This window comes from Lichenostomus cassidix, chromosome 1 (genome assembly GCF_008360975.1).
Source record: "Lichenostomus cassidix isolate B80296 chromosome 1, HeHo_3.0, whole genome shotgun sequence".
Taxonomy (NCBI): domain Eukaryota; kingdom Metazoa; phylum Chordata; class Aves; order Passeriformes; family Meliphagidae; genus Lichenostomus; species Lichenostomus cassidix.
The window spans coordinates 89,133,987-89,158,126 of NC_139479.1; the positions used below are offsets into that span (position 1 = coordinate 89,133,987).

A 24,140-nucleotide genomic window follows, 5' to 3' on the forward strand; every position below is an offset into this window, starting at 1 on the left:
GGTATTTGCAGCGAGGAGGGACAATCATGAAATGAGCGAGTAGAAAAATTAAGGCGAGGCGAGCTGGCAGCCTAGTGACAGTGCCGGCCGCAGCTCATGTAGACTCGGCTGGAGCGGCCAAGAGACACTGCGGTGCTTGAGGGAGGCGATGTGAGGTGTCCTCTGCAGCCCTGCGGGAGGGCGGCGACACAGGCTTTCCCTCACAGGAAATCCAAGCGGAGCGGGAGCTGCGGGCACCGGCCTTGCCTTGGAGGAGGAGCAGAGGGAGGAGCACAGGGAGGAGCAGAAGGAGGAGCAGGAGGAGGAGCAGGCGGGCCGGGAGGGCCGCGCTCCGCCCTTCCCTCAGGGCGGGCCGAGCAAAACCGGCTCCGGCCGTGGCTGCTCCCGCCCTTGCCGTGGCCGCGATGTCGCTGCTCCGCGGGCCGAGACCCCGCGCCGCCGGCAGGAAAGGCCCCAGGAAGGCGGCGGCCGTGGCCAGGCGGGACTGGGATGTAAGTGCTCCCCGCTCCTCGCTCCGGGCTGCCGGGCGGCCTCCGCTGGGGAAAAGGCCTGGGAGCCTCCGTGCCCAGGGCTGGGGGAGCCGCCGCCCTCCGTAGGGGCTGCCCCGAGGGGATACCATGGTTGCGTGGGCAGACACGCTGTGTGCGAGGCGACACAGCCCCTCTGGTGTCCTTGGCCCTGGGGGAGGCCAGGCCTCCTGCATCTACAGGGGGAGAGCCCTCCTGAGCCTGGTGGAGGTGTAGTTTTTGGTGGCTGCTTCGCTTGGAGGGAGGAACGCTTTGCAGCGCCGTAAAAGTGCACAGCAGTGTGCTGTTAGGCTAATTATACTGCAATTTAAAAGTTGTTTGGGGTTTTTATAAATAAAACCTTTTAAGTAGCCATAACAGTGTTCCCTCAGTTATGACTTTCGATGTGTTCCCTGGTTCCTGTTCGCAGAATACCGTCCATGACTTGACAGTGCACCGGGCAACTCCTGAGGATATTGTAAGTTTAATAGCAATCACTGCTTCATCCCTGGGGCAAGGACATATAGCTGCTTGTCTGACATAAAAAGCGCTTACCATGCTTATGGGGATATTTTCTGCCAGTGTTTAATCTCCTTTTTAAGCTTCTGAACATGTTGGTCTCTTTTGCTAGTTATTTGTTTATAATGTAAATTATTTTAAAGCATAAAAACATAAATACATGAAAGCTCAGTGGTTTAGCTGAAGGTCTCATCTCTCCTGGAAGGACTGAAAGATGTGCTTTATCTGAGGAGCCTCTCTAATTCTGAAACTACTCAAATTTCATTTAGACAGTTTAACACAATTTATTTATACTGACTGATCTGTTCATTGCAAAATATGTGAATGCCATTTCAATATTCTTGGTAGCACTTATTACCAGCATGGAAGAGGCAATATGAGCTATTGTTGTAAGTTTTGACAAGTTTGTCAGGACAGATGGTCACAGTAGCAGAGAGAGACTTGATTCTACAAGTGTTTGGCTTGATAGCTTCTAGAGACTTTAGCAAGCACCTCACACATTTAATTTCTTTAATTTCATTTAAACTATATTTTTATACATATATCTCTCATTTTTAGAAGAAGAGAAACACTGTGTCTGGTGACTAACAGCGTTAATTCAGGAAAAGGCATTATATCTTTTTATGCACATTACAGGTGTTTGGGTTTAGCCTCCCTCTACAGCTGAGAAAACTCTTGCTGAGTTGGTAGTGTAGGGCATACAGAATTTGAGATTTTCCTCATGCACTTTTGGAGCTGCTTTAAATGTGGCTGATACCGATGGCATTTTACACTTGTGGATGTTTCTGAGTCTGTCATTGGTACTACCATGAAGTTAAATAATGTTCAATGCATGAATGATAAAATCAAGAAGAGCTTGTTAGCATTGCCCTGCAAATTTTGCTTAAGATTGATTTTTGAAATGGTTTCTTTTATGTTTCCATAGCTGCGTCGCCGTGAAATACACAAATCAAAAAACAAAGCACAGGCACATGTGGAACTGCAAGAGAAAGCACTGAACAGAAAATGGAAGAAGCAAAAGCAACTGGATGTGGATTCCTTGGAAAAAAGGAAATTGGCTCTGATGCGTGAGGTGAGAACTGAATTTTCACTTGCAGCCTGCTGCAGGTGATTTTCAGCAGTACTGGAATACTGCTCTTGCACATAGAGCAATATTTGCTCCTCTTGTTGGATAACTTGATTTCACAGATGCATGCACTCTGTGTGCTGCATGCATGCAGTGATTGGAGTAGACAATCTGACATACCAGCTGGTACATGCAGTTGCACATTTGACCCATGTTGCCTGGCTGTGCCCTCTGTAATTCTGCAGGCCTCTCTTCATCTGAACAGGAACTGTTTGCAGAGTTAAACTGTTGTAAAAGTATGTGTATTCTTTGCGTTCTCCTTGCCAGCTTGCCTTTTCTTCCTCATGTTTAGCATTTTCCTTTGATGCAGACATGCATATTTCTCTTTCTGGGAGGGACATTGTTTATTTAAACAGAGAAAATGTAGAGTCAAGGGGGCTGAAAGGGTGAGGCAAGAAGCTGGCAAGGGAGAACTTGTCTAGAGGGAAAAATGACACAACTAAGGTTGATGAGCTGTGGCTGACAAGCTGGTCATCTGAGGATTGAAAAGCTTGTTCTCTCTGTATTCTAAAGCACTTTGACTGTAAATATATTATTTCATTTGCTTTTGAATATTGAACTGTAGCAGTAAGCCCTAGTTAGCAGAGAAAGTAGCTGTCACTGAAAAGTGGTGGTAGATCTCCTCCTGTTTCACACAGCAGGTCATTCCCTGCCATATGTTATGAAAACTAATCTGAAAATCAGCTTTCAGACCTCTGTACTTGAAATTTTCTCATGGACTGAGAATTGTTCTTGTTGGTAAAGAATGATGATGAATAATGTTCACCTATCAGTTAAAATAAACATGATCTGGTAGTCCTGTAAATGCCCACTGGATTAACCATCACAGGCTTCTTTGTTTTGTCTTACGTAATTTTTCAGAAGTCTGTTTCTGATCTCTGAGAACATTCAAGCATAGACAAACAAATGAAAGTACTTAGAAGATTGCCACCTAGTTTTCTGTGTGACCCCTGTTTCTCTGCAATCACAGGAGAACTTGTGTGTTACAGATATTTTGCTAATCAAGCCTCAGACTTTGACTTTCATTACTTTGGTACTTTTCTGACAACTGCATTTCAGAAGAGTATTCAAAAAAACCCCTGTGAACCTCTAAATGAGTTTCCCTAATGTAAAGCAGCCTAGTTTCAAGAATACTTCCCTGCAGAAATAAATTATGTATCATAAAAGATAGATTAGACCATCCCTTCTAAGATTTGGCTGGGCTACCTACTATGTGACTTCATTCTTTTGCAGATGTGAAACTGATGTTTAGGAAATAGTCTTCTGTATTTGTTGCTGTTTCTAATGAAAATTCATAAATCTCAGTTCCTCCTGAGTGGCTTTCCTCTTTGTATTTAACAGATTACTTTATTCAGTATACTTTATTTAGTACACTCTATGTCAACTTCTGAAACAGAGAAAAGGAAGACAAAAGAAATTATGCCAGGCAATATGAAACACATTAGGCTGTTGCTGTTTAAAACAGTGGCATCTTCTTGGTGTAGAGAAAAATAAAATAGGTTGAGAGTTATCATTTTCACCTCTCCCTAGCTTAAATCTTGTTAATTGCCAGGTCCTGTTGTTCAGAGTAACTGTGGAGATTCTGTGTCTGCCAGTAGAGCACAACTACTGTCAGTTGTTTCCTTGTCTCTGTTACCAGGGTGATCTCTTTCCTTTACTCCTGTGAGTGTAACTTTCTAAGCCTATTGATTCCTGCTCAACTGCAAAATACTCGGAGACAAAAGCTAAGAAGGTGCTGCTGTTAGTGTTGTAAATAATGTTAGCGTATTGCACCAAAGAGTAGCAGAGAATGGATTATCTTAGTGGGGAGATTTTAGGATGAGTTCAGTTTATTTTGATAACAATCTGAAACAGGAGGGAAGGTGATTTTTAATGAAATTCACAGGTGAATCTAAACTGGGACAAAGTACATTGCTCAGTGAATTTGTCCAGGGTGTGTAAATGGGCCTAGAGGGGTTACAAGATGATACCACTTTTTCTTCTCATCACAAGCAAATGTGAACTAATCTGCCTTGGGAGCAATGCTTTAAAAATGTTCATAACATGTTCAGAGCTTAGGAACCTGCTGATACCAAAAAAGATCTAGTGGGAGGGTAAAAACAAAGTAACCAGGATAATTTTTGTCTGATTATACACACCACTCTGATTTTAATTACCTTTGGGAAAAGAGTCATATAAACTTTTTTACTTTTTTTCTTCTGCAGATCTGGTGTAATAACTTTGTCTAAAAACCTGAATTGTTTTGATGTTAAATGGCTAAATGGAAAGACTAGGTTTAGGTTGTATCAGATGTGAAAATTGAATAGTGGTCTGGAAAAGGAGATGCGTGAAGTGATTAAAAGATGAATATTCACTGATTTGCTAAATGATTATGAGAAGTCTAACTTACTGCAGTGTAATGCAAGCTCAAAAGACTAGAAAAACATGGAAACTCAGATATGTGGGGAAACTTCATGATGTAACAAAACATGTAGAAAAATAGGGGGTTGAGGAGAAATAAGTGAAATGCCGTTGCCTAGAATTTTTTGTATGAGGCTAAATGTAAGCCAGCAAACTTACCAATGGACACTGAAAGGAACTCTGCAGATAATGGCATAGAATGCTCTGAAATCATTGCATAACAGTCTCTTAATATTCCTGGTGGAGCAAAAATTGTCACTCAGTTTTCACATTCTGAGCAGAGGGCGTACATGAGCCTGACTTTCCAGGTGGGTCTTCTGAAGTACTTACAGTCTCTCTGGATCAGTTTGATGAACGATGATGAAGTGGAGGTCACTTACATATCTCCTCTCAAGTGTTTAAGAATAACTGCCTTCTCCCTGGGTTGTGGGATATAATTTTAGTAGTTTTCCATTTCCAGCTCTGTGAATAAAGCCAGGAGTCAGTGAGATGTTTTACAAAGCCACATCCCCAGTCAGCTCTGTTTGCCTCATGGTAGTTGGATGCCTCTTGCTTTGCACTCCAAGACTTCCTTCCATAGGAGGCATCTGTTCTGATGGACTTTAAATACTAGAGAGAGACTTTGGGAGAGAGAATTTGCATGCAGAAGCTGTATCTTCTGGAGATTCCCAAAATGTCTTCTGATGCCAGATGTAGTCAGCTGTGTTTAGCTCTGCTGGAAGTTTTGGTGGGATGTGGCTTAAGTTTTAGGTAGGATTTGCAGGAGCCAAGGCTAAATTAAACAAGTCTGCTTGAATTGGTTTGAATATAATCAAGTAGTACATGTTTTGGGTGTAGAATGTAGGTAAGTGTTTTATGACTTAACAACACTGAGATCAAATGATTTGAGGATGCGTACTGATATTTTTTTTTTTTTTAAATTGGCAGGTTTTTGTCTTTGTTTTGATAAGCACATCGTAAATTCCCAGCTTCTTGTGTCAGGCTGGGAGGAGAAGGGAATGATAGGATTTGTTCTAAAGAGAGTTGGTGCTGATCAAAAATTAAACAGCTGTTTAATTTTTCAGAAAAACAATATGAATTCTGGTTACTCTGAATTAAGTAGGGTGTTCTGATCTATGTTATTTAGGATCTAATTACACAGTACCAACTTTGCAAACGTTGTCTTATTGGCTGCTCTCTTGGTAACTGTTTAGAAGAACAATACCAGAAAAAAGAAGAAAATCAGTCTGCTCAGTGTAAAGTTTCCTTGTACACTATACTTTCAGATTCTCTCAGATCAGTACCATTTGCAAGATGTGTTGGAACGATCTGGTCAGGTTATGGCTGTGGCAAAAGACTTGTTTGGGGATGCTCCTCACACACGAACAGGTAGAACATCTCATCTGTATGTGATAGTACATTTTAAGGTTATCTCCTTGCTTTCCATAAATAGTCCTGCTTTGCAGAGTGTTTAACTGTTTTCATCTCATTATCTAACATAGTATGATGGATCCTGTTCATGTTGGGTGAGACACAGGTGAGGCTATCACTTCCCATGGCAGGGGAGAGTGACTGATGGCTGGTTATTCCCCTGTGGAATTTCATATCATGTGCTCTGAAACACTTCATGCTCACCAATTTACAGCCAAGCTGCTGGCCTGTGCAGAGCATCAGTCTGAGCTGCTGCCATAGTTCTGATTGTCACTGCTGGATGGGCTGACTCTTTGCTCTTGGATATTGTTGAAGATTTATCAGCAATTCCCGAATGAGGCTTTTCCTTTTGGTTTGGCTTGTGGGTCCTTGTGCTGCTGAAGGCAGGACTGGCTGTCTGCATATGAAATCTTACACCTAAGGGTTTTTCTCTGTAGGCTGCCATTCTCTTTTGTTCCTAGTGTCTGTTTGATCCTGCATGCTGCTTCTGCACAAGAGTATTTATGCAGGTGGGAAGGACAAAAGCTGGATATGTGGCCCAGTGTATTAAATTAACCCTATGGTTGGTCTTTGGTTGTTGTTTAAAGTGACATCCCTGTGACCCTTTTTTTTCCCCTGAGATACTGGAGCTTGATTTTCAGTGTGAAGTGCTGCAGTGTAAGTACAGACCAAGCCCTCTGTGTTCTTCCCTGTGTTGTCTAATTCCTCTAGGTTTCCCTAATGTAACAATGGCTCCTAACTGTGACCTAGAATCATCTCAAGGACCCATTGTACAAAAAAGTGATCCTTCCAGTCAGCTTTCCATCCTTAGTGAATCTGTCATGGATTCCCAGGTAATGTATGTTTTGTTCCATGCATGCCCTGTGGCTTTTTTGTTTGGATGAAATAAGAATATTCAAATATAAGAGTTTGCTAGCAGAACTAAACTGGTTTTTGTTGATAATCTTTACAGAAGACAAGGTTAAACAGAGGTGTGTTTGTTTTGTGAGACCCTGGGAATTGTGATTTTTTTTTTTTTTTTTTAATTTCTTAACCTTTGGGTATGAGTAATAAACATTGTTATGTCTTGTAGAAGCTCTCTCACGTTAGCTTGCCCTCCCTTTTAAATTCTGGGATTCTCAGGAAGAGTACAATGTAATTACAGTCTAAGGGAATAAATTTTGTATCACTTAACTAATTTCTGCATTTCAGAATATGTCTGTGATTTACCAGTTATGTCTGCTTATATGGGGACACAGCCATTTGTACCCCAGTTCACTCCACAGCCTTGATTAGTCCTACAAGTTTGTACTTTGCTTTAGTTTGCAATTACTCATATTTGTTTAAAGAGTTTTAAAGTTTTTAAAGTGTGTTTAAAACTTTATTTAGATTGCTTTTGTGTTCCTTTTTCTTTTAACAACATGTTGTACCAGGAATGCTCACTGGGGTTTGAGAAAATGGCATATGATGCTCCCAGAAAACTTCCCACTGATGAACACCAAACAGGCTTTTGGGAGCAAAAGTGATGGTGTCATATTCCCATGGTTCTCTCCTACTGTCTCCTACTATCTTGCAAAAATATCTGTAATTTGAGTTGTGGTACTTCTGTGTTAAGTATTTTGGTGTGGTATTTGTTTTTCAGTTTTTTTTAATATGAGTTAACTGCAGCATCTTTGTAAGCTATGTCACTGGATGCATGCTGCAGGATAAGCTGAAATTTTTGAGAGACATGTACTGATTGTCTGCCAAGCTTCTGTGAGTTCTTATGTTCCTACAAAAATCATAGTTAAAGGCTATCTGGTGAAACCTATCCAGAAGCTCAGAAACCTGGTAGTTTGAGGAACCCTAATTCCAAATCTGGTTGCTTAGTTTTTGCTATAAATGTAGTACATAGGATTATATTTTGTTCTGGTTGCATTTTACACACAGAATATAAATGTAATTTTGCAGGTCTCATTGTGAAGTTGTTTACCTTGTAATGTCCAATGGCTGAAATTTTACAAATGCTATGATTTAGGTTGCTTTTGCATATTTTGCCTGCTGTATCTCTGTCTGTTTTGGTACAGACCTTACAGCTTTTATTTTATCCTCTAGTTTGCATGATTTGTCTTATTTAATATAAGTCATACAAAGATAATATTAGATATTGAATTGGTCACTTGCTCTGTTATTTTCAGAGACGTTTGTCAGTATCAGTATTTCTTAAGTACTAAAGTCCTCCAAAACTTCACACAAAGGTGTGTGGGTTTTTTTCTATGTATTTTTATTTTTAAGTTTGCTTTGGAGGGGGAGACTAAAACAAATGTTTTGGGGATTTTTCTTGAAACAATTCCATAAAATTGGTCTCTAACTTCTTCTGAAGTCCCTTTTGTTTTTTCTCGTGAAAAGGCTGTTAATGAAGAGGAGGAGGAATCATTATCAGAAGATGGACACCATAACGTTTTGGGTTTCAAATCTGGCATCAATTCTGACATGTTAGTACAAATACATTCCTTCAGGTTTCTAGCTGCTTGAAACTGGAAATAGGTGGAGTTAAAAGGGTGTTGAATGGGTGTAGTTAAGTTAGTTCTGTTTCCCTTTGCCCTCCTTTCCTGATCTCAGAATTCCAGGGAAAGGTCTTACTGTAACATTGAGACTGGGAATGAAAGTGAGCAGGGAACTCAGCTGAGCAGTTGCAGATAATTTTAGGGGCTCTGTCTAGACAGATGATCTGGAATCATGCTGTTCTGTTACAGTTCACTGTTATGCTTGTTTTGAATGTAGGCTGCTTCGGTTGTTGAGAGAAGAAAATTCCTTGGTGAATTCTCGGCTGTGGGTTGATAAAGATGTCAGAAAAACCACCTTATCAAAGGAATCAAATACGCCTTTGACTCCAACAACTGTTTCTCCTTCATTGGATCAGTCAGGTGGGATTTGCTAAGTCATAGCAAATCTGTTGGGCTGTTCATAGGATCCTCTCTGGAGTTCCTTTCCTGGGTGGGGGTGAAAGACAAATTTATGTTAATCTGGCTCAGATGAATTTCCAGACTAAAAAGCCAGCTCTTCTCATAAAATTACTGCAGAATATATTGCTACTAAGAACACAACCTTCATATTTCATATGTGCATTTTTTGTTTTGTTTTGTGTTCAAATCAGCCCTCAATGCTACCAGTGTAATCAAGAGAACCTATTCAAGACTTCAGAATGAAGACTCTATAGACTTCACTGACGCTGTGAGACAAGTGCTGAACCCAAACTCAAGGAAACAAAAGCAAATTGCAGCAAAGAGTTTAGTACTTTTAAAAATAATATACCCTTTGTCCAAGTCCTTAATGTCATGAGAAGATGTAGATTTGAAGGGATCTTTTGGGAAGACATTGCAGGGCTAATGCCAAGTATGATGAGGGGGGCCTTGAGTCTTGAGCATATCTAAGGATGGATGCTCCTTGTCTAGTGTATTTCCCCTGTATTGTGCACATTCATTGGCAAAGCCAAGTCCATGGGAATCTGGGAACCATAAATATGGCCCTTTTGATGGTGCCCATTATGTTGCTGGTCATGGAGTTCTCTTCTGTGCAGGGCTTTTCTAGTTCTGATACAGTTTACAATGCATTTCAGTCTCCAGATCCAGACACATTTATATGAGGGGACTGATGTCAGATACAAGCTGTGACATGAAAGGATTGTTGTAAGAGAATTGCTTGCTGAATATGAGAAAGCAGATGATATTTTTCATTAGCAAACTCTTTCCACACATCCCCTTTCCTGGGAAGGAGAAAGTACAAACAGGTGTATCCAGGATAAAAGCACTAGGCAGTCATACTTGAGAGGTAATACTGTGGCATTAAAAAATGTGGGTTTTGAGGATCTGAAAATAATTGGAATGACTGGGGCTGCTCTTTGATGGTTCCTTTCATCTTATGGCAAGGGAGGGCATTTCCTTTGATTTGCTTCAGTAAAAAATGTGATTTCATTGGTAATACCAAGATTTCTATACAAACTGAAATTCCGATGACACCTTTTTCATTCCCCCTCAGTGAAAAGGAAGCAAGCTGCACAGAACTCTGCAAGACAGAAAAGGGATGATTCTCCAGCTGATTTAATCCAGACTGAGCTTCAGAGGGACAACAAATCCAGCCTAGATGTTCTCAACCACATGATCCATGATGTGGAGCATGAACTAGAGGAATATGAGCGATGTACAGGTCGTGAGGTCCAGAAAAAAGAGAGAAGTGAAGGCTTGTCTGGGTTTACACTCTCACTGGTGAATGCTCTCTGTCGTTTGATGCGCTACCTCAAAGAGGTGAGAGACTTAGAACTGCTCTGGAGAGTGAATGATGAAGGTTTTAAAGTCACCTTTCAGATGGGAACTTTGATCTCTTCTGGCTTCCAATCATTTTACATTGAACTCTGATTATCATTGCTGATTACTTTGTTTTACTTTGAAAACTTTTAGTTTGTTGGGAACTGTTTGTTAGGAATTGGTATCCCTAGTGGAAATAGAGGAGTGGACTGCAGTGAAAGTCTCAGTGTCTAATAGCAGAAAATACCAATTGAAATAATTTAAAATTTGTTACCTAAATGTGTTCAGATTTGTAGCAGGGTATTAAATACAGCATTGCTTATAAATTTTCTTCCTTTGCCTCCCAAAGGTGATGCTCTTGTCACTGGAGGAGTCCCCTATTTTCCCTGGGGACTCCTTAGCCCTCTTTTTCTATCCATAACAGCTCTCTGTATTTTATCCATATGAAAGAATTTACTTTGATTAAGTCCTGTGTTGGAAGCAAAAATGAGTGACAAGGAGCTACCATCAGAAGATGGAGTTCAGCTGAGAAAGTCTTGTTTTTAAAGAAGTTAGTAATACTTGCTCCTTGTTAAAATTGTAGTACCAAAGCAGGGAATTAAATTTGATTCTTTTGCAGTTATAAGGAAGGATCTTAGAATTTCAGTGGAATGCTTTCTCTTTAAGAAAATTTCCGTTTAGGAATAAATTTAATAACATCAATTGAATATCATCAAATTCATGTGACAAAAATAATTGCAGTTATAATCCTATTTAGGTTGTCTTTGTTTTCTACAGAAATGAGTTATTCCTGAGCCTCAGACATCTTCCATAGCTACTCCCATAATTTTTCCTGTGTTACCATTCCATCCTTCCAGAAGTTGATTATTGCTTGCAGAATTGTCTGCAACACGCATAAATTTACTACCTAAATTCATAAGTAGCAATATGAAGTCACTCAAGCTGCATAATGTGGTTAATTGTACTCAGGCTTGCTTGAAGTAGACACTGCATTCATAATCTAAAGTGACTTTTCTCCTTTTCAGGGAGGTTTAATTACAATTAGAATTTGAGAATTTGCTGGGAAGAAGTATGGCTTGTCTTGAGTCCTGAAACCTGGTCCCTGTGATGCCAGACAAAAATCAAGCACTGGTGTGCACCATCTGTCTTGCCTAACTAGCAGAGTTAGCAGAATTCCAATGCCTGAATTATAACTGGCAGTGCCTTTTAAGAAAATTACTTTGCAGGGGATATTTAAAAAGCCTCTGATTTTAGTTCACCCGTCAGTCTTCATGAGGTTTCAAAGTTTTTAGAGACATTTCTTTGCTCTTCTTCCAGTTTTGCTGCAGAAAAGCAGAAGGATTGCAATAAAGCATATTGCCTAATTTATTCTTGAAATTGTGTCTAAAAAGGCAGGAAGAGAAACTCGAATTCAGGAATCCTTCACGGAAGTGTTTTTATTAAGTGATTAAAAACCCAACACCTATAAGAAGGAAATAGTGAATACAGAACAGGCTAGACAAAAGGCAAAAAAGGAACTTCTGAAATGTTTGCAAAACCATATGAAATTCTTAAAGGGAAATGGATAAATCTGACTTGGTTTCTAAACTAATTTTTATATCAACTTCCAAATTTAGAATTAATCATTCCCTTCCACACCCCCATTCTGCTAAGAAAGCTGTTTCTTTGCCAGACCTGTATGGCAAAAAAATGTACAGGCATATTCCCTGGATCTTGGCTGTTCTGTGCTCCCTCTCTGCTGCATGTTCTGGCACAGTGTTAAAGCTCATGCGATTAGAGCTATGTCTGGCAGTGGGCTGAAATGAAGATACTTCTTTCAGGGTATCTGAAAGAATCAGGGTATCCAGACCCAAATCCTACCATGTGCTAGGAATGGGTGTTAACCCTGATGTTTTCCCTATGCATAAACGTGAGACAGCTTTTCCTCCAAGACTAGTGCTGTGTAGGATTAGTAGATACAGTAGCTCATCCAGCTGATCTAAGGCATCAGTAGGCTTCATCACTGCTGCCAGGGTAGAAGTGCTTATTTTGTGCTGTCTTTGGTTTCTGAAAAGAGAGGACCATGTACAGTTTCTTTTCTTTTTTCTGTTTTCTGAGTGAGCCTGCTTCACTTGGATCACTTCAAAAACCCTTTTCTCTCTAGCTGGAAGAGAAACAGAAAATGGATAGTTTGTCTCTCACATACTTAAGGGAGTTGTGTCTGCCTGTCTTTGTGTCTAGTGAGCGTATCTGTGAGTTAGTCTCAAAAATACTTATTTATTCATTTCATGTGGATGCAGAGCTGCTTTGTCATCATACTTTTGAAACCCTCTAGAACTTTTTCTGTCTGATGGAAAGCATCAGAAAGCAAGTACTTCTTCCTTTACTTAGTCAAATTTGTCCTTATTAAGGAATTAGGGAAACTAAAGATTAGGCACAAGTAGCACAGGATATTGACAAGCATCAGCACACCTGGAATTACTTGGATCCTCCATGAAGATTCAGTGACTTAGGAAAGTGTATCCGTGCAGAGAGAAAGTGCTAGTTGTTACATCCTGTAAAAGCTGTAAAGGCAGAAGAATAAGAACGTCTAGGATTCCCTACAGTGTCCTGGAGGAACAAAGGAAAAACAGTAAGCTCTGACAGTTCAAGCCCAGACAATTGGATTTTGTCATGAAAGAAATGAAGTCAATTTAGCAATAGTGGGAAGAGCTGCTACATTATGATATCATAATGATTCATTCCTGTTTTCAAATATGAGTCTGTATTGGTTTATAGTAGGTTTAATTTTTTTTTCCTCTTTAGACTGAAATGCAGCTGCATGAGAAAGAGATGATGAGGCACCAGCAGGAGGAGATGTTGAATGAACACAGAGAACTGATTGATGCTCTGACTGCAGAAGTACTTCAAGTAAGGGAAGAAAACATTACCATGCAGGTACTGAGCCCCCTTGCTCCTTACCCTCCAGGATGACTTGTTAGAATTCTGAGTTCTGTTGCAAATATGGGCTGAGATTTTAACAATAAACAGAAAGAAAATGATAAAATTGAATGAGGAGCCTCAGAATTACAGTACAGGTATGGGTATGGAATGTTTGGAAAGTCATTCATTTATTTAACTTCACAGCTTGCGAAAGTGCTGGTTCTGTGAAACTGAGCTTTACTCTATCCATCTAAAAGTTTAGGCATCTTCCTTCACACTTCTATACTGTTAACACTACTGGAGCAATGAGTAGATGTAATACTGCATTTTCCTTTTTTTAGTTTGCATTGATCAAACCAGATTTGATCAATGGCTACATTTGGGAATGGAGTGATTAAGAAACCTTAGAAAGGAAGTGATGTCATGAGTAAGAAAAGGGAAAAAAATTTCTAAATGAGAAACATGAAGACAATAATATATAATCCTCACTGGAATCCTACAGAATCACACAGTAGTATTAAGACGCCAAATTTCCTCTCAGGGCTGCTTGTAGCATATAATTTTCTAATTTGTTGGTAGAGCACAAATTTCTGAATTCTGTGTATCTTTTTTTTCTTCCTTCAGAAGAAGCTTCAGCAATACATGATGGTTACAGATGAAAAGTTGATGTGTCTTACACAAGCGTTTAAAGGCCTCCCTTTGGGAGAACCTGGAAGAGAGCAAAGTCCAAAACATTTTGGAATTGCAAGTAAAGGTCCAGCAAACAGCCAAGGTGTGTACATTTATGTGTGGTGTTTAATAGATGTCTGTTTGCACAAGTACCTCTTGCATCAGTGTGAATCTCACTTCTGTAAATTCACATGCCATGGGTTTTGCTGTGAGCACAAGCAAAGGAGGAGAGTAGCCTTCCCCCATTAAGATGGCTTCCAAAGTCAGTTTCATTCTGAGGGTCCCAAAGAAACCCCAGAAACAAAAAGAGATCAAACCCAACAGAACCAGGATCTCAGCTTCCTGTTGCTGAGCAGCCTGACAGTCTGAGGTTGGTTCTTCCATAAGACACTGGAGGTCGCTGCTGGCCAAAACAGCAGCTGCTGAGGGTAGGAAACCAAACAGTCAGAGAGCTGTGTTACTTGGTTGTGGCTTTATGTGAGAGGGGAGTGACCAACTGAGTGATGTGTGGCATGGAGACAGGCTAAGCTAAGCCAGTAGCACTGACGGCCAAAGTACCCAAATATGATTCACCTTGGACTTATAACCTTCCTTCAGCACTGAGTTTTCTCCCAGCTGTCTTTCCTGGTTGGTTGTTTAGATGCATTGCTTTTGCTCTCAAGGTCAGTAACTTCTTGTGAATCCCAAGATTCCTCCAAATTATATTCCCTAGTTAAATGTTTGTTTTGTGACTTTTTGTAGTTAAAATTTTTCTTCCTGGAAGAATTTTCTTCTCAGGAAGAAGCCACATACCAGATCACTTTTTTTGTTTTTTTTGAGATTGACCCAGGCCTCGTAAACAAAAGGAAATCACCCCCCAAAATATAAAATCCAAATAGTCAGAAAAACACCCCTCAAAAAAACCCCAACCAAACCCCCAAACCTTCACATTCAATAATTCTACAGCACTAGAATTTTCAAATCTTGTTTCCTTACTTTCCTTAATTAAATACAGAATAATTTCTTATTTTACTGAAGAGATGTCTCATTTGAATTAAATCATAAGGAGATCAACAAAGAACTCAAAAAAGCTTTGAATTGTTTTCTACCCCACCACTGTTGCCATCAAATTTATAATATGGGGCATTAGGACAAGTGCATAAGTCCGATTTTTCTCAAACAATTGTCGCCAAATGCAGCTTAAATACCTGTACAAGTCATATATTTAAGTCTTGTGTATGAGCTACAAACAGATCTCATAATAGTGTCCTGGAATTTTGAGGCTATGTGGAAGAGTTCCTCTTGTGGTTAGTAAAGATGTATAATATGCTTGAGTGAAAGAATTCTGTACCTGGGGATCAGAGGAAAGTTAGGAGTGTGTCTTTTCAGATATCTGAACATAAGAGTTGTTACTGACATTTTTTTCTGCATTGCTATTTGACTATAACTAATTCTTGTTCTTTTGTTATTGTTCATTTGTTTATCCCTGCTTTGTCTTTTTCTTTAGAAAAACCTGATTTGACCTATTCTGAGCCTAGGACTGATGCAGGCAGCAGGGAAAATATGGTGAAATTTCCACAGGAAGAGCTACCTTTCACATTTCCCCCAGGGCCAGCTGCCTCAGGTGATACGAGACCTGGTCGAAGCTTTCCAGCTCACATCTTCCAGCCAGCTGTGCTGTTGTCACCACCACAGCAGAAGAGCAGTCAGGAATTGTCTTCCCTCCAGCATGGTGAGATCTCTCTGGCTGCAGTAGACTTAGGAGTCTGTGTTGTTTGTTACTGTTTCAGTCTCACACTACCTCTGAAGATGTATTTTCTATGGAAAATTTTTTATCTGTGTGCCTGGACATATTGGCCCTATAGCTGGAATATCACACTGCTGCACCCACATATGCATTTCTTTTGTTACTATGCCTGTTGCTAGACAGCCTTTGCATTTCCTGTTTTCCATCTCCTGTCAGTCCTGTCAGTGGCAATGCAGATTGACATTATTTTGTTCTCAATTATCATATCTGTGTGATTGCTGAAGTTCTTTTCCCATGATCTACAACACATAATTTCAGATTTCCTAATGGTATGATCCAGCCTCAATCACCTTTAATGGTGGGATTACTGAAGCCTGGAACTTCTCTGTTTCTGCAATCCATATTGCAGGCACACCAAGATGTCTGTAGGCTGTCTGCTCCTGCTTTGAGCCAATCTTCTCAGTAGAGGGGATTTTGGAAGCTGTGAGAGCCAGGTTCCCATTGGGTTTCATTTAATACACAGGAAATGCTTGAGGAAATTTTGGGTGAAATTATGTGGTGCCAGATAACCAGGTAACTCAGTCTTGTATCAGTATCTGTAGGCATCACGAGTTTTTCAGGTTGGTAGCTCACTGCTGGTTGTTGGGAGGAAGAAAGTTCATCAGGGGTGATTAGGGATGGTATTTCTTACTGAAATGAGCAGAGGAAGCACCCTTTGTGATTCTTAAACTGAGCTGTTTTCCTTCTGCAGCTGTCACTGTAACCACATTCATCCCACTGGACATGCTGGGTCCCTGGATAACATCCTTATTGAGAGGCAGACAGTTACATCTATGGCCAGCTTGATGGTGGCTGACTGGAAGGAGGATACAGGAGTAGAGTTTTGGGGTTTTCCTCCTTTTCCCCCTTTCAGCTGTGTTGTTTTGTAAGCCTTTTCCAAGTCAGAAAAACAACCAAAAGTCCTTTTGATTTTTAAGGAGTTGGCTGGGCAATTGGAATTTATATCTAATTCAGCCACTTGGTGGCTGCTGTGTTGTGAGGGGGTACCTAAAAAATCTGGAGGAAATGAACTAAAGGTCTTGTTCTACAAAGAGCATTGTCTGGTTTCAGTCCCATTGAGACCTGTGAGATGTTTTCTTTCATTTGAAACAATGCAGAACTGTATTCTAAGACTTCTCTAAAATATATTACTTTCTTAAGACTGATGCTAAATAGCTCAACGAATGTTAAACTTAATGAATGTTTCTTTATGCTCGATGATTCATAAAACACACTTGAGTGTAAATTTTTAAGTGTTCATCACTGCTCAAGAGGCAAAAACTAAAGCTTGTGAAGGAATGGGCTACTTGGTGTATGAGGCACAGAAAATCTAGCTTTGGTCACAAAATTCAACTTGGACTTAGCATGTAGCAGCTGACAGTGCTGTAACTTTAGTCACGTCTGTGTGGTGTGTTACCTCTCTGCGGATGATAACCACAAAAAATACCTGACTAATTCTGTTGGCCACAGTGCTTCCTCTTTAGGGGCTAAGTAGTTAGTTTATTATCATGCCAGAAGTCTTGTGTTTTTGGTTTTTTTTAGAATCCTAAAAGTTTTGTTGATAACCCAATATAAATAATACTGAAACAAAAACTTAGTTTATTTGGTAAGGTAACTGAATTTTGGAAAATAGAGGACTAACTAAGAAATAGTATTTAATCTGTCAGCTAAGAAATTCAAAACAATTTATCTTCTTCTCAGTGACTTCTCTCTCAATCTCTAATTAAATCATTTAAATGTGAGACTGTTTGCAATAGGAAATACTAACCTGGTGAGTTCTTGCAGCAGGATATTGCACGCAGTAGTTTGGATCAGTAACATAATATCATTCAGGCCAGATGTTACAATTCAAATTCCTGCTTGATTATTAGTAACCTGATGCAATAAAGTCACTATTTGTTTTTTTAGTGAGGACAATGTGTCACTGTCCTTACTTTTCCTTTGTTTTGTTTGTGGTGTTTGCAGCCATTTCCCAGTCTACTGAAAGAGAGCCATGCAAGGAAAGGATCTTACCTTCCTACCTGAGGACACAGAGCACAACTGAGGAAAACTGTCCCATCTCTAGAAGGCAACCAATTCCTCCTGCAGACAAAGAGCTGGAGAATTCCCATGAGAAAATCAATCTGTCTCGCCCAGGTGACACTGGAAAAAACAGCACAGCTGAAGAGTTAGTTCAAAGTGGTGATCTGCTGGCACAGATAGCTGAGCTCACACGGCAGAATGCTCTAATGAAAGCTCAACTGAGCAAATTCAGAGGTGTCTCTGGAGAAAAAAGTGATTGCCTGCATCAGCCAGACCTGACAAAAAATGCAGACCCTAGTCCAGACTCTTCACAAGGACAGGTCAGAATTTAACAGAAAAGAAAGACTGGATCTCCCTTCTCCTGATCTGCTTTCCCATAGCTTACTGGTGCTTTTTTGTATTTCCTGTTGTCAGTTACTGTTTGCTTGGAGACTTGTGATTTTTTTAATTACTATTCCATACGTAGATCAGCAGTAGTTTCTCATATTTGGGCCTATACTGTATATGGGTGCTGAAAAGTGTGCAGCACATTGATAAGTTTAGGCTAAGGTTATGCTGCTAAAGAGGTGGTGTTGCAATGTGATCCAAGCTTTTGAAGTTGGGATAATGCTAGCAATGAAAGCACTGCACCAACCCAGAGCTTCTTGTCAAGCTTGCAGAGTGCTTATTTAAAGCCATGTCATACAAGTCTTCTATCACTGAGACCCAAAAGCACATGAAATCAAAGTTAGTGCAGGTACATCTTTTGCAAATCCTTGATCATAGTGTATGTGCTAGTTGTGTCTGTCTTGTCAGTCCTCTTCTGTGGAAATCCCAAAGATTTTGGGAAAGAGAGGCCTTGAAGGCTTCAGTTGAAGTGGAAAAAAAATTAATCTGCAGCTAAGCAGTTACTCAGTAGGACCCCAGTGAGTGAAGTTAACATCACAAAAACACCCCTGCCCTTGCTACTGTCTGGCTGTTACGTGTTTCATCACAGTGACTGATTGACTGTTCAGTTAAGGATCCTAAAGATTTTTAATTTCCTCATTTAAATGTAGGCTGAGAGTGTTGTCACTTTCCACACTGTTATGTTGTGTAATATTTAGTCATTTGGTTGTACAATGTGATGCAATCTCTTGGTAAGTGTTGTTTTTGTGGAAGCAATTACTGAGAGGGAGAGGAAGAGGTCAAAGCAATTAAAATATTGGTTAAAGATGAGTTCCAGGACACTTCTGCTGGAAACCTGCTTTTGCTTCCCTACACCCTCCTGCATATGTGTCTCTCTGCTTAAGTATGTTCTTAATTGTAGTTAATTGCTGTATGTTTGGTGGGTTTGGTTTGGGGTATTTTTTGGTTTGTTTTTTTTTCCTTCTCAAATTAAGAAATATATGGACCATAGCTGTATTTTTCCTACTTGAAGGAAGATCAGTATAAAATATTGTAATGTTTAATCAATTAAGGACTTAGATACAGGATAGTGAAAGGGACAAAAGCAGATTTTTATATAAGAATTGCTGTATAATTTTATTCATTTTCAGCTTGAAAACTAAATGCATATAATTACTTGAAATATCTTGTATGCCCTCCTTGAGGGTGAAAATTATAAATTTTTCACTGGAAGTAATTATCCTGTTATCCAAGCAGAGTCATCTCATGGTATCGAGGAGCTTGGAGGAAAGAATAGCAGAGCTGAATCGCCAGAGTACAGAAGCACGGGATAAACTGTTGCAGTTGATAGACCAGCAGAAATCAGCTGCTGCTGACATGGTCCCTCCAATGCTGTCTCCTGTTCCAACACCGTCCCTGAATTACACTGGTAAGTACCCAGCTCAGGAGAAACAAAAACTAGTAAGATGATGTTTTCCTCCTTTTGATAGTCCTTATCTTACTGGATCAGTGGTTGTGGTCAGCAGTACTTTGCTGTTAATGACTGTGTGGTACAAACACTCCTTGCTTAAGAGCGCTAAAAACATAAGAGCTAAACCTCTCCTAAAGTTAGCTTCTTAATAAATAGTATGCTGAAAGTACTGTGCTTCATGTTAAATCTGTTCTTTGCTATGTTCTTGTCTGAAGAACAGGTACTGCATTTGGACATTAGTAGGAAATTCTTCACAGAAGGGGTTGTTAAGCATTGGAATGGTGCACAGGGAGGTGGTGGAGCCACTGTCCCTGGAGGTTTAAGGAAAGGCTGGCACACAGTGCTGTAATCTGACAAGGTGGTGTTCAAAGGTTGGGCTCAGTGATCTCAGATGTCTTTTTCAACTTAATTGATTCTGTGGTAATCCCTGGTGGGCAGCACTAGGAGTTTTAATCAGTCCTCTGTTGTGCAGAATCTTTGAAAAAAATCTGGCTTCTAAAAATCATGATGGAATGGTTATCCTATTCTCAACCACATTTTAGTTTTTGGTCTTTTGGGTACTCTTTCCAGCAGACTGTCTTGCTCAATTATTGCTAGTGTTAATAGAAGGGAATAACTGGAGCTTCTGGTCATGTAAAGAGGTAGAGTAGCTTAGGGAATATTCTTGCTGATGCAGGATTCATAGATGAGCTGCCAAATGTAACTGTAAAAATTACTTTCCAGGAGGTATGGGCTGCTTTATGTTTTCATGGAGTCATTGTCATTACAAACAGAACTGCATGTGACCATGTACTCATGCTCTGTCTGCAACACCTGTCCCTTCCCCTTCTGAAACCACAGAGGATGTGTGAAAGGGAAAGGACTTGGAGAGAGGAAGGAGGGGGAGGAGGGCCCAGTGTGTGTGTGTATTTGCATGCAGGTGCAAATGCAGTGACTCATGGGTTGGGTCATAACACTTTCAGTGCTTCTTTGGATGTTGTAATGTAAATTCAGCATGGTAAGTAAAATCTTAAAGGAGCAAAGTAGAGAGATCCAGAAGTCTCTAAGCCTCTAATTGCCAAAAAATCCAAATCATTTAACTGTGGAACAATCATTCTATACATGTGAGCATTGTCTGTAGTTGCTCTGATCTCTGCTTTCATTGTCACTCATTTTCAGAAAGTGGGTGTGAGGTTGATGTTTAACCTGATATTTTATTTCTGGTCTGTATATTCTATGCAATTGGAAAGAAATATGTGATGCCTCTGAAAAAAAATGGTAAAACAAAATGAATGTTGTGCAATGTTGCTGTGTTCTCATCAGAGCCATGCAATAATTTATTGTCTAGAAAATGCAAGGAGGGCAATTGAAGTGCCTGTTCCCATGTCAGTTGCTGTGGACAGCTCCAAGGATGACAGTGTTTCCCATGCCAGTATGAGAAGGTAGAAGTTCACTCTTTACTACTTCATTTTTGTAGTATCTTAATTACCCCTACAGCAGAAATTGAACACAATGGGAAAATTGCTATGTGGTTTTTTTTTTTTTTAGTTTTGTGGATTTTCCCTGACTTTATCACATTCACTGTAGAAGTGGGACAAAAGTCTAATAGCTTCTTACAGCTTCCTTTGTTTGTGTTTAAAATATCTGCAATCTGACACAAGACATATGACGTTTTGTTGAAGGCTGCTGATGAGGGGTTCTAACTCAGGCTCAGAAATACTATTCTAGTAGTCACTTCCATTTTTCACTTTTTCAGTCTTATTTTGAATGTCCCCAGGTCTGTAGGAAACCCCAGCAAACCTTGTTCACCTTTAAGTGCCACATCAGAAGGTGCCAAATTGACTTCTGTCAGCCAAAGACCAAAGGTGAGAACTGAAAAATCTTCAGCCAGAAAATTTGATTATGTTGTCATAAAAGGAAAAAGATCATCATAAGATGGATGAAGGGAGGAGAGCTCTGTCCTATTTTAAATATCCCAAGATTATTATTAATTGATTCATGGCAGTTTGGATTATAAACAATTGGTAAGAAAAGACCTGAGAACTAGTGACATTCATTATTTTCTGCCACAGAGGAGTTATTTACAAGTGAATAACTAATTTCTGCTGTGGCATCTTCATGTGTTAGAACTGGAAACCTTTGGAAGTCTTTCCCTGGTGGCTCCAGAGAATCTCAAGCCATCATTATGATGTACTGGTAGAGCCACAGTCAAGAGGCAGGTGAGCTCTTACCTAGCTGTTGCTGAAGGATAAATAAGTCCAAATGTAAAGAAAAATCCCCAGTCTAGATTTCTGATTCCTGATGTGCAAAGAAAAGGATAGCCTGCAGTGAGATGCTTTCACAGGGAACTCTGCAGTGGTAAAATCTGATAAACCAGTTATAGAGCTGTTTATAGGCTTGAAAGCAAACATGAGGACATATTAATAACATATTTCCTGGTGTCCAAAATAACCTAAATTAGGAGTGATAAAGAGAACAGAGTTAGGGTCCAGCACTCTCTGTCCTGACAGGACATCCCCAGAAGGGAAATGTGAAATTAAGGTAGGTGTGGCTTGAAGTAGGTGGTGTGACTCCCTCCCTGATGCCCATGGCAGACAGCAATCCTAATGTGAGTCTGTGGGAAATTCACTGTATATGAATCTCACCTGGTTTCTTCTTTTACAGGTAGAAAAGCAAAAAGAAGAAGGATGGTTTGCATTGTCAATGCACATTATGTAAAGGAAGCTGAGGTCAACTCCTGTATTTTTTTAATGAGCCACCATCTCCCTCTACAGATGTACAGTGTAATTCTGAAGTGCTTTCATGCCAGTCCCATAACTGTGGAAAGGTCCATGTGCTTAATGTATTTGTGCCCTACAGAGCACTCTAGGAAGCCCTGGGAATGAGGTTCTGAGCTGGACACACTGCTGTGACCTTATACCTTTTCACCAAAAAAATCTTTCATGAAGTTGTAAACTCAGGCTGCTGGAGCTTTACAAGTGAGCACCTGATACCTTAGTTAGATATGCTGAAGGCAGGAGTGTTTAGAAATTGCCTGTGAAACTTTCTGGAGCATTTGTTTGCACAAGATATGGGAATAAAAAAATCAGGAAGAACTGAGATGCAGGAAGTTACCTGCATTGAAAAGGAACAGGGAGATTAGGAAGCCAGTCTGTTTCTGGTGGATAGGGATTTGCATCAGAAAGAATTTGTACCTTCTGTGGTTTACAGTTGCTCCCCAAAGTTGTTTTCTGTGAGTTAACATGTCAGATTGCATCTGGACTTGAGGATTGCTTTTCAAAATCTCATTTAATATTTTATATTAAATATAAAGTGATTATTTGAAGTTGAAAACAGATCTTTATTTGCTTTGTAATAAAATATGTGCCTTTTGATACAACAGAAAACCAACATACATAATAGTATTAAGCTGGTTTGCTGTGTGTTTATATAGTATTCTAATGACCATGGTTTTATACTGGTTTTACTTGACTTTTTAAAGAACTCATTATTTTATTAGTAATGATTAACAATAAAATTTAAGGCTGTGAGGAAATGCTTCATTATCTGTTTCTTATCTTGTAGTAAACCTGGCCAAAAACATTTATGATGGAGATCTAGAAAATTAAAATAATTTGCAAGTCTGGGAAAGAAAATCGCTGCAAGTATCAAAAACGGGTTTTGGTGACGATGCCTTAATATTTTTTTTACCTGTAAAATTTCCTGCTAAACATAGTGACAGGGTGGAGCCAGCCTTTGTCCTTTCAGTCAATTCATTTTCAGGAGAATGAACAAAATACATTTTTGGAGTTTTTCTGTTTTGTTTTGTTTTTTTTAAACGAAGGGTTCTTCTAAACAGATTTAGAAAATCTAAAAAGTGTGGGATTCAAAACAGAATCTGTTCAAGTATTCATTGATAACTTCCATGGTTTATTTTTCAAGTGTTAATTTGGGAAGTGAAGAAGGTTTACATTTCTGTATTTTGTGATATAATAGTTAAAATTGCTTGGAAGAACCCCCTGAACTCATGAAGTGACAGGAATGCCACAGCTGGGATGGGACTATATAACCATAGTACCCCCCAGGTTAATGCTGTTGCCTCTGCTAATGGTTGCTACAAATGCCCTGTAATTAGTCTGAGAATTCATTTTAGAATACAGGATTGGAATTAATCTCTTCAATTGTTTAGTTTCTTTAACATTGAAGTCTCTAAGGTGGGAGAGACACTTCCACTCCAGATGTCTCCAGTCACCTCCTACGACCTCCTCTGCAGCCTGTGACTTCCTGTGGTGCAGGCTGGGGTCACACAGGGTTCCATGGCTGAAAATGAGCTGTCCCTGGGATGTCATGGAAATGTGTTTGCTGGAACACTGAATGAGAGTGTAAAGCTCAAAGCTGTGTCTGAGAAACTGTTAGTGCAGGGAGTTTTTTTGGGGAGGTTGGTGTTTTTGTCTGTTCTAGACCATGCAACAAACTGCAGCTATTGCTAGAACTTGACTCACCAGCTCAGGCTTTGCTGCCTGAGCAGCAGGCTGGCCTCTACTTGTCAGAAACAAAATGCTGACTCTCATTAGACTCTCATCTGTTCCTGCAGGGAGCTAGTTCTCCTGCACACCTGTTGCAGGCAATCAGATTTTATATTTCTTTGTGTGTACATATATGCATAAAAGTATGCTTTGTCAGGCCTCATACAGACAAGTCTCATCTAAGCGATGATGGCCAACATCAAAAACCTGGCCTTGTTTTTTGTTCCTAGCTGTATTCC

The 24,140-nt window shown here is 39.9% G+C and overlaps 1 protein-coding gene across 1 annotated transcript; it reads left to right on the forward strand.

Annotated features, from left to right (window-relative positions):
* Positions 1-281: 281 nt before the first annotated feature.
* On the forward strand, positions 282-22,931 carry SPICE1 (spindle and centriole associated protein 1). The gene is made up of 17 exons (XM_085069926.1): positions 282-491; positions 937-984; positions 1,951-2,097; positions 5,817-5,919; positions 6,673-6,794; positions 8,329-8,414; positions 8,704-8,846; positions 9,077-9,208; positions 9,958-10,223; positions 13,008-13,139; positions 13,749-13,896; positions 15,280-15,504; positions 17,524-17,900; positions 19,204-19,375; positions 20,745-20,838; positions 21,174-21,261; positions 22,061-22,931. The coding sequence occupies exons 1-17, from the start codon at positions 405-407 to the stop codon at positions 22,112-22,114; spliced, it is 2,424 nt and encodes an 807-aa protein (XP_084926052.1). The 5' UTR covers positions 282-404; the 3' UTR covers positions 22,115-22,931.
* Positions 22,932-24,140: the final 1,209 nt, after the last annotated feature.

Excerpts from the sequence above, each read along its gene's own strand:
- SPICE1 (XM_085069926.1), top strand. The coding sequence starts at position 405 with ATGTCGCTGCTCCGCGGGCCGAGACCCCGCGCCGCCGGCAGGAAAGGC. Across the intron at positions 8,847-9,076 it reads TCCTTCATTGGATCAGTCAG|CCCTCAATGCTACCAGTGTA; the intron begins GTGGGATTTGCT and ends TGTTCAAATCAG. Across the intron at positions 10,224-13,007 it reads TGATGCGCTACCTCAAAGAG|ACTGAAATGCAGCTGCATGA; the intron begins GTGAGAGACTTA and ends TTTCCTCTTTAG.